Source organism: Hippopotamus amphibius, chromosome 6 (assembly GCF_030028045.1).
Source record: "Hippopotamus amphibius kiboko isolate mHipAmp2 chromosome 6, mHipAmp2.hap2, whole genome shotgun sequence".
Lineage (NCBI taxonomy): Eukaryota > Metazoa > Chordata > Mammalia > Artiodactyla > Hippopotamidae > Hippopotamus > Hippopotamus amphibius.
This window is the reverse complement of record NC_080191.1, coordinates 25,810,315-25,820,697: the sequence shown is the minus strand read 5'-3', so window position 1 is coordinate 25,820,697 and position 10,383 is coordinate 25,810,315. Positions and strand designations below refer to the sequence as shown.

The following is a 10,383-nucleotide window of genomic DNA, read 5'->3' as shown; positions in this document are numbered from 1 at the left end:
GGGATAAGATACTCAGGAACTTTTCGAATAAAGTACTTGGTAATGAGAAACTGAACATAATGCACCGCATTTTTCCATTTGCCACAAGATAACATTATCGAAGACGACTATTTAAAAGAAATGTTCAGCTCTAAAGAGGTGATGGCGGCAACATTTTGTTCTACAGAGTAACTTTTCACTTCCTCATACAATTAACATTGCTATTCCTCCTCTATGCACATCCAGGTGGAAAAATCTGTCATGGGCTTTCGCAAGGGCCAGGAAAATAAAAATAGAGCAGTCCTCTCCTAGCTTCCTATTTGGCTAATTGTAAACTTCGTTAACATTTTGAGGGTGGATTTACAAAATTTGGCCATGGTTTTGCTAAGCATTTGCAAAACGGCAGAATTCCTTCATCTGTAGCCGTCGATTTCCACATCTTCCGCCAAATGCCTTACACGCTGCTCACCCCCAGCTGTGACTCTTCTGGCTGCGGTGGGGGCTAGTCATCGCAGTCGGGAAGATCGCGGTAGGAGTAGCCCTGGCAGCCTCGGTGCGCTTTGTAGGCGATGATCAGGTGGTAACACCCCGGGAGGGACACGAGGATGCCAACAGTCAGAACTGGAAATGCTCGGTTGGCGCCAGTTTTGCTGATGTAGCCTGCCAGCAGCAGGCAGCCCGTAATAATGAGAAAAGCACCAATCAAAAATTGTAAGGTGGCGCAGGCAATGGCCTTATAAGGAATGTTAGTAGGGCTCTTCTTAAACTTTAATAAATGAGGTCTCACGACACCCGGACATCTTTTCGAGTTAAAGCTCGCTGCGGCAGGTGAAGTTTCCTTCTGACAGCTCATGTGTCCACCGTCAGGGCTGGAGAGCTTCGAGTATTTCACTTTGCTGCTGGGGATCCCAGCAGCCACGTTGGTAAGAGTGGGCACCATAACCAGCAGAGGGGGTGGGGAGGTTGCCCGCTGCCACCCGGTGGGCGGAGGCGTGGAGGCCAGTGCGCCCACGCAACGGCCGCCTGACCACGCGGTGGGTTGCCTCAGCATCTCTCCTTCATCTGCCTCCCCCTAACTAACTGTTTCTGGGAGAGTGCACTGCTTTTGATGGAATACCTCTTTTATCATACAAGGTTGCCATTACTTTGATAATCGGACGTTATATTGGCGCTATGTTATTTTCTTAGGCCAATTCTAGTAAACTCCCAAATTCCTTTATCATTAAAACTATTTAGATTGAGCAGATTAGATTACATTCTTTGTTTTTGTTTAGTCACTTTCATTCAATTTCCTTTTTTTTCTTTTTCTAAATTTTCACCATCACATCCCATTTTTCCTTCTCTCCTCTTCCGTTGGTCTAACATGCAGCACACAGAGCTATTCTGATCAGCCTCAAATGGGTAGAGGAGAGGAGAGATGTGAGTTTTGGAATTAAACCTGGGCAAAATCCTGGCTCTGCCTCTTATTAATTGTGTAATCTTGGTCTTAGTGCCTATCCAATAATGGAAGAAATTTTCATATATTTAGGTATGGGGAAGTCATTCTGTCTTTTACTTGATTTGGCTTAAACTTTCTGCTAACTAAAACAGCATGTCTTGTGGCCTTTCAAACAGACACTGTGCACCTGCTCTAACCATTAAAAAAAAAAAAAGGTGTATAGTCCAGAAGTAATGAATGTCCATTTTGAAGACAGAGATAAATGCCTTCCTTGGGATGCCAGTGCTAGTATTTGTTTGATGGTAAGGCTCGCTTCCCAGGTGCCAAGGCCATACTGATGTGCTGTGAATGTGCTAATCTGTCTTTCCTGAAACCTTGAAGGAAGGTACCCCTGTCATGTTTGATGGTCTTTGTTCTGGCGAAACTAAAACTGTACTGAAAACCATGCTTCTGCAGAGCAGTTCCTCAGAGCTACCTGAGAGACCATCTCCCAGGCTGTAGTCCTCAATTTGGCTGTAAAACTCTCCTGTATTCTTATCACAGACAGTTTAGTGATTATTTGCAATGACCCCAGGAACCTCATTCCTTCTGTAAAGTGGGCATTGTGACATTCACTGCATAAGAGTATTATAAATACTTAACTGAATGAAGTATGCCAACTTCCCTTGCTTTTAATGAGTGCCCTCACTGGAGCTCAGATCCTGACATGGTGATCAAGGGCAAAACATATCCAAAGACTTCAAGGAATTTCACTCCTAAATTTTGGCTCATTGTATGGGGAACAACTTTCTTGCAGGTTGTATTGCCTCAGCATTGAATCAGCTGCCTTATGGTGGTGGTATGCCCTTTAGAATGCTACTGTTTAATCAGAAGCAGTGTGGTCTTTTAGGAGATTGCAGAGGGGGGTTCCTATTTCAGGAGAGGTTGAATTGGAGACCTCTAAGTTCTCTCTCATCATCTAGAGACTTTGGACTTGAGCTGCAGCCTCTGCTTCAAGGTTCTTTACCGAACAAATGTTTCATTCCTTCCCTCTTTTGTGCTCTATGCCTCCTCCTTACAAACCTATGACACTTAGTAGTTTACAATTCATCTTGAAATTTATCACCTATGACATTAATTATCCTATTTAATTCAATTTAACTTCATTTGGAATGTGCATTTTAAATTCCATCATCAAGTTCTGTTTTTTAAAATTTATTCTTTTATATTTGGGATAACCTCATTATGCAAACTAGAATATAAATTTGTCTGTGGAAGTAGTGGTATTACTTCAGGGTTCTTTTTTTTTTTTTTTTTTTTTTATGTATCAGGGTTCTTTTAACCACAGAGAGCCTAGCAGTGAGTCCTTGGCCTTCTCCAAACCTAGTGTTTGTTGGTTAAATTTACTACAAAATGCAAATATATAACTACTTAAGATAATTCTCCCTATAACTATTTAAATTTAAATTATAATCTTACCTTTATTTACATAGCATTTTATAATGTACATCTCTCTAACATATGTCAGAAATATAAAGTTGGGTTTGTAAATTTGACCCCAAGGTCACAGCTAGTTAATATTAAAGCTGGGAATAAGTGATATGTAGAGGATCGACCAACTATTAAGAGCTAGAGGCAAGTCATTTGTCCACTGAGTTGAACTCTGACTTCATTCCAACTTATTGTGTTATATGCATGTGATCGCCAGACCTCTAAGTGATGGGCTGTTGAGAGGAGACCCGTGCATTATTAAAGAGCAGAGCAGTCAGAAAAGATCTGTTTGAGAAAAGAGAGTTGAACTGAGGCAAGGGAGAACATTCTTATTTCAAGTGGGCCAATCTCAGAGATACTAGCCACTTTCAGTGAGTTCCTGCTGGCACAAAGGAGACCAGTGCCTGAGGTTGAAATTGTGCTGCTGGGAAACAAGAGGAAAAGGTATAAATCAGAGAGCATAAACTGTAGGACAATGCTGACATACCAGAATACAGAGGAGTTTTATAATTCATTACAGAAATGTATTTCAAGTAGCTTAACATTAATATATTATTTTATTAAATTGATTTTATCGACTAGTGTGGTCCAAATCATGTTTTGTTTGCTTAAATAAGGCAATTAAGTTTATTTTATTTATATGTAAGTAAATGATCAATCTTTAAGTTTAAAAATATAAGTATACATAATTCTCAGGACTCATTTAAAATAGCTTAGGGTCCAGATTTCACTGATGTTATGTGACAGTTTGGCCAATTGTTACTTGGGATCATTAAGGTGAAGTGGTAGCTTTGCAGACCTGACCCAGGTATTACCTCACACTTCCCTAAATTAAAAGTGGCAGAGATGCAGTAAAATGATCCAGAGATTTGAAGGCTTTCAACAAAATATACCTTATTTGTGCAAAACTCACTTGCAACTGACCTTTTCTGTTTTCTCCCATCTGTACTCACCACTATTACATACAGTTGGTTACTGGCAATTGACAGCAACAAAATCATGTTTTACTACAGTATCCTCCTCCCCTTAGCATGCATAACAGATACGTTAGCAGTAACTAGCCATACAATGGAATTTCACTCAGGAACAAAGCACAATAACTTCAGTGAATTTCAAGGGCATTATCCTAAGTGAAGAAAGATAGAGACTTCGTAGGTGGCACAGTGGTTAAGAATCTGCCTGCCAATACAGGGGACACGGGTTTGATTCCTGTTCCAGGAAGATCCCACATGCTGTGGAGCCAGTGTGTTGCAACTACTGAAGCCCACGTGCCTAGAGCCCATGCTCTGCAACAAGAGAAGCCACCCCAATGAGGAGCCCACACACCACGATGAAGAGTAGGACCCCCCCACTCGCTGCAACTACAGAAAGCCTGTGTGCAGCAAAGAAGACCCAATGCAGCCAATAAATAGATAAATAAATTTAACAAAAGAAAGATAAACCCAAATTACATACTTATGATTCTATTTTCATGACATTCTCATCATGACAAAATTAAAGTGATGAAAAACAGCTAAGTGATATCCAGGTATTGACGTAGGTGGGTGGGTATAACTACTAAGGGCAATGCAAGGAAGTCTCTTCATGGTGATGGGGCTCTTTGTATCCTGATTGTTCTGATGGTTACATGAATCTACATGTGATAAAGTTTCATAGAAGTACAATTACATCACCCCCCCCCAAAAAAAAACCAAGTGCATGTAAAAACTGGTGAAATCTTAATTATGCCTGTATTTGAGTTAATAATATTGTACTAATGTCAACTTCACATTTTTGGTAATGTACTATGGTTATGTAGGGTACTATTATTGGGGAAGCATGGAGAAGGGAATACCATGATTCTCTGGATTATTTTACATGTTCTTGTGGCTCAAACTATTTCCAAATAAAAATTATAAGATAGAACAGCCAACATAACCTTAAAGAAGAACAAAGCTGGAGAATTCATCCTAGACAGTCATCAAGACCTATTTTTAAACTTTTTTATTTTTAAATAAGGAGATCTACGGAAGTTTTTCAAAGGTAGTGTAAAGAGTTCTAATTCCTTCTCTCTCTTACAGTGAGAAAGTGATATCAACAGTTCACTTGCCTATATTTTCAATCCTAGTATACATGTAAGTAGTATAACAATTGCTAAATCATCTTGCTATGAGAAAGAAATTTACCAACTGAATTAGTGTTGGTATTCAGTTCTTTATTTTTTAGCCTTACAGTGTATAGACAAAATATTGGTTTCTACAGTTCTTTATTTTTATTTATTATTTATTTATTTATTATTTATTTTAATTGAAGTATAGTTGATTTGTAGTGTTGTATTATATATGTAATTTTCCATTATAGTTTATTACAAAATATTGAATATAGTTTACTGTGGTATAGTTTACAGTAGGACCTTGTTTGTCTATCTTATATATAGTAGTTTTTATCTGCTAAAGTTCTTTAAATCAGATTCTTTTTTCCCATCTCATTCATCCAAATAGTTAAATGATTGAACCATTAGATGATTAATTCATCTTGAACTTTTGATCTTTTGTGAAAACTTTGTGATGTGGTAAATTATTAATAGATGCATGTGTTTATATGTGATTTTTCAATTTCAACATTTACATCGATTTTAAACTGAAGAATTAAAGTTTAATTAGAAGAATAAAAGAATTTTTAACATTTGATCTATTCTAAATTTGTCAGTAAAGAAAAAGTACACATTACAGAGAACTCAAGACATTTACAATTCATGTTGCACGCTTTTTGTCTTTCCCTTTGTTATACGGGCTACCAATGCAGATTATCTCCCAAATCATGTTAATTTTTGAAATTTCAAAGTGTTCATCAAACTCATGACAACTCATCTAAGCACGGTTTACTCATTTTGTTAATAATAATGTTATAATTAACATTTGTGTGAGAAACACAAATTAATATGTATATTAAAATATGCTCTCTAGTTAGTAGACTTTTTATATGATTCTTTTGCACTGATTTTACTCCTCATTTATATCCCAGATGAACTTCAAGGAAAATCTTTCATCTTTCTTTGGAATGTTCTGTCAAATCTTTCATTTGTCAAGTGATGTTTCCAGTCTCCAATGGTACCTAGTAAGACAAACACATGAACAGCACCTGGGTGAGGAGGTAGCACTATCAGGACAAAAGTTTCCTACAGCCCACTTTAATCTCTTCTCTAAGCCAAGCTAAATATCTGTTTATTCTCCATGGGGTTTGATGGAACTAAAAACTTCCTTACACAGGAATGAGCTGAGAAACACATTTAGGATGCAATAACACAAAAATAGAGTTATAGTCCACTTCCTTATCTGTTATACTTCCACCAACCACTACCATTAACTTATAACCTTTCTTTAGGAAAAAAGAAACCACATTCTTATAAAAGGCAGAGGAAAGTGAACAAAAGGATAACTTAGTACCTCATAGAAAATGATAAGCTCTTGCTGTGTATTAAACATGTGACTTAAATCATGCATTCTGGGATAGGCCAAGTTATGAACCCTCTCCCAGGATGTTCCCATGGCCTATTCCCCACAACTGTGCAAAGAACTTTGCAGATGTAATTAAGGTTACTAATTAGTTGACCTTAAATTTGGGACACTATCCTGGATTATCCAGGTGGACCCAATGGAATCCAACAAACCTGTGAGGCAGAAGAGGAAGGTGAAAGGAAAAGTCAGAGATTTGAAGCACAAGAAGGATTCAACTGGCCATTGCTGGCTTGAAGATGGAGGGGTCACATGTCTAGGAAACATGAACCTCAGTCCTACCACCACAAGGAACTAAATTCTCCCAACACCCTGAATCACTTGGAAGTGGATTCTTCCACAGAGCCTTCAAAAAGGAACATAGCCCTGCCCACACTTTGATTTCAGCCTTGGAGACACTAAGCTAAGAACCTAATCTTTCAGCTAGGACATGTTGGACCTCAGATCTACAGAATTCAAATATAATAAATGCATGATGTTTTAAACGGTAAATTTGTGTTAGTTTGTTATATGCAATAAAAAACTAATACTCATTTATTAATCTTCCAAACAACCCAGGATTTAGGTGTTGCCAATGTTAACATTAAAAATGAGATGTCCAGAGATTCACTATCAGTGAGACAACTGATAAGAAGCTGAACTAGTTTAGAATCTAGATCTGTCTGACCTCAGAAGCCATACTTCTAATACGGCTCCTTCTAGGATTACTACTATCATAGCAGCTCTCCTAGTCTTATTCTCAGATTTAAAGTGTCAAATCTTCATCTCTTGATTTCTATTTCTACCTGTGCAAAGAATTTTTTTTTTAAATCTTTCAGGCCACTAATTACAGTCTCAACTGTAGTGATCAGTTTCTCCTCCAATTTATGTAAAGAGTTCATTTAATGGGTAAATATGTCTTATAATCCACAGGGGCTTAAAAATGTGTTATATATATACATATATACATACATATATATAATACAAATGTGTTATATATATATATATATATTTCTCCAGTCTTTCTATTTTTGTTTTTTCTATTTATTTTTTTTTAAAGCTCTGTATTGGAATATAATTGCTTTACAGTTTGCCAGTTTTTGCTGTACAGCAAAGTGAATCAGCTGTATTTATACATATATCCCCATGTCCCCTCCCTCCAACCCTCCCTATCCCAACCCTCTAAGTCATCACCCATCATCAAGTTGATCTCCTTGTGTTATGCAGCAGCTTCCCACTAGCTACCTATCTTATATTTTGTAGTGTATATATGTCAATGCTACTCTCTCACTTCGTCCCAGCTTCCCCTTCTCCAGTCTTTTTAAATGCTCTTACTATTTTTTCTTCAAATTCTCCTCATTTTTTTCTCACTGGCTGCTGGGGTTTCTTATATAAGGCTGAGATCTGGATGTCAGAATGTGGTTTGGTCATTACCCCTGTGGGTAATGGTGTGTCATTTCATGTTCTTATTATATCTTTCTGTGTATAGAAATTTTACATATTTAGATATCATATCTATCAATCTTTTAATTTATGGCATTTAGATTTGGTCTCTTGCTCAGAAAAAAATCTAACCTATCCTAAGAATATAAAAAATAGTATGATAATTTATTTCTCTTACCATTGCATTTATATTTTTTCAAGTTTTCATATTCAGTTTATCAGGATTACTAGTTTCATAATTGATAGCAGTGATATGAAAATTTTTCTTTTCACATAAATTAATTATTCCTTCATTTTATAAAAAAGTTCTCCTATGATTCACAGTCATGTATTATTTTCATATATATACTAAGATTCAAGACTTTTATCTATTTTTGTACTAGTGCCACACTACATTGATTATACATGTCTTATGGTATTTTAAATACATAGTAGGATATGTTACCTATTCTTCTCCCTACAAACACTAATAATCACTCTTTTAAAAAATGCCATTGAGTACTTTTGTAAATATGTTTTGGTTTACTTCAAATTTACTTTTTCAAAAAGCTTATAGGGTTTCTGTTTGCCATTATGTGAAATGTATATGCAAATATATTAAATGTTAAGATCTATTTTTAAATGTTATTTCTCTCTCTAAAGGAATGACATTCACCATTTTTAGGTTTTTTTTTCATATAATCTTCAAAAATTGCTTGTACTATTTTCGTTAACTTTCTTGTTAAATATTTTATAGTTTTTGAGTCCTTTGTAAATTTTTGCTTTTTTTCCATTTCCATTTCTAACTGGAATTCCTCTCTCTCACACTTGGAAGGACATGTCGTAGATTGCTCTTCAAGAGAACCTACTATGAAGATTGTACTTGGCTGACAGCCTTCGGTTACTACACTGAAGCCACAGCTTCCACACTGAAGTCACAGTCTCCCAAGGCTTCTTCAAGGCAAGGACAGCATGTGGAAATGGTATTAGTTCCAGGCCATTTTGTCCTGACATAGGACTCCTCTAATGGAAAATCTCGGCACTGGCCTTCCCATTGGCCTTACCAAGAATTTCTCAGAGCTGCATAAAAGTTTGAGGCTCTTCCTACCCTTCTTTTCCTTTTTTATTTCACAGGTAACAACTGTATCACAGTCTGAAGGGACTCCACATCTGCTCCTGCTCTCTTTCCTCTTTATCCTTCACAAGTATATCCCCAATAAATCTCTTGCGTGTCTAATTTCTATTGTCGAAGGAATACAGGATGAAATTTATCTTGTGACAAATAGATCCAACTGTATTCCAGATGTATGGCATAACCCTACTGAATGGGATGAGAGAAAAGGATCTAATTTACAGAACTTTAGCAACCAATATTTTGTCTAGGTACTATAAGATTAAACACAAAAAGAGCTGAATACCAACAGTGTATTCCAACTGGTAATATTTTTTCTCATAGAAGTATGATTTCGCAATTCTTAAACTATTTTACATGTATACTAGGTTTGAACAAATAAACCAGTGTATTTTAGGTATAGGTTTCTCATCGTGAGGGAAAGAAGGAATATTGAGCCTCTTTGTACTACATTTGAAAATCTCCTGTAAATCTCTTATTTAATAATAAAAACTATTAAAATAGATATTGATAACTAGGTTAAATTCTTCAGTTTTGTTCTTCAAGATTATGTTGGATATTCTATTTTATAACTCTTATTTGGAAATAGTTTAAGAGCCATAAGAATATGCAAAAGCAATACAGGGAATCCTGGTGTTCCCTTCACCACTCTTCCCCAATAATAATACATATCTTATATAATTATAGTACTTATCAAAATAAGGAAGTTGACATTGGTACAATACTATTATCTCAAATACGGACATTATTCATTTTCACATGTACTTGTTTTGAGGGACTGGAGGCAATTATAATTCTATGAAACTTTATCATATGTAGCTTCATGTGACCATCAACACAATCAGGATACGAACTGTTTCCATCACCACAAAGAAATGTCCTTCTGTTGCCCATTAGTATACACAACCAACCCCCAAGTCCAGCACCTGCATATCACTGATTTGTTCTCCTTCACTATAATTTGTTACTTTGAGAATGTCGTAAAAATAGGATAATGAACTATTTAACCTTTTGTATTTGGCTTTCTTCACTTAGTATAATGCCCTTGCAATCCGTTCAAGTTATTGTGCTTTGTTCATGCCTTTTTATTCCTGAGTGGAATTCCATTGTATGGATACACTAGAGATTTTTTTATCCATTCACTTATTAAAGTACATTTTAAAAAGTTTCTTCCATGCTTTTATGAGTCACAATTTTTTCCCCATTTGGAATTTATGATCAGATTCGCCTATATTTTTCTAGTTATTTGAAATTATTTTATGTTAAACTAACTTATTAAATACATGTGGAATTAGTTTAGTGAGTGCTATGTTGTGAATACAACAATTTTTTTAATGCAAATAGTTAAATGTTTGAACCTTTAGATGATTACTCCACCTTTGAACATTTGATCATTAGTGCAGACTTTTGTAATCTGGTAAATTATTGAACAGATGCAAGTGTTTATTGTGAGATCTTTATTTTGACAT

General features: G+C 36.0%; 1 protein-coding gene across 1 annotated transcript; it reads right to left on the bottom strand.

Annotated features, from left to right (window-relative positions):
* Positions 1 to 481: 481 nt before the first annotated feature.
* On the bottom strand, positions 482 to 919 carry LOC130856048 (transmembrane protein 230-like). The gene is made up of 2 exons (XM_057740232.1): positions 827 to 919; positions 482 to 751 (listed from the first exon to the last, which is right to left on the bottom strand). The coding sequence occupies exons 1-2, from the start codon at positions 917 to 919 to the stop codon at positions 482 to 484; spliced, it is 363 nt and encodes a 120-aa protein (XP_057596215.1).
* Positions 920 to 10,383: the final 9,464 nt, after the last annotated feature.

What these genes read in the sequence shown, in the direction of transcription:
- LOC130856048 (XM_057740232.1), bottom strand. Translation starts at nt 919, where the DNA reads ATGGTGCCCACTCTTACCAACGTGGCTGCTGGGATCCCCAGCAGCAAA. An exon ending in CTGACGGTGGACACATGAGC is followed by an intron (nt 752 to 826) that starts TGTCAGAAGGAA and finishes AGACCTCATTTA; the next exon opens with TTAAAGTTTAAGAAGAGCCC.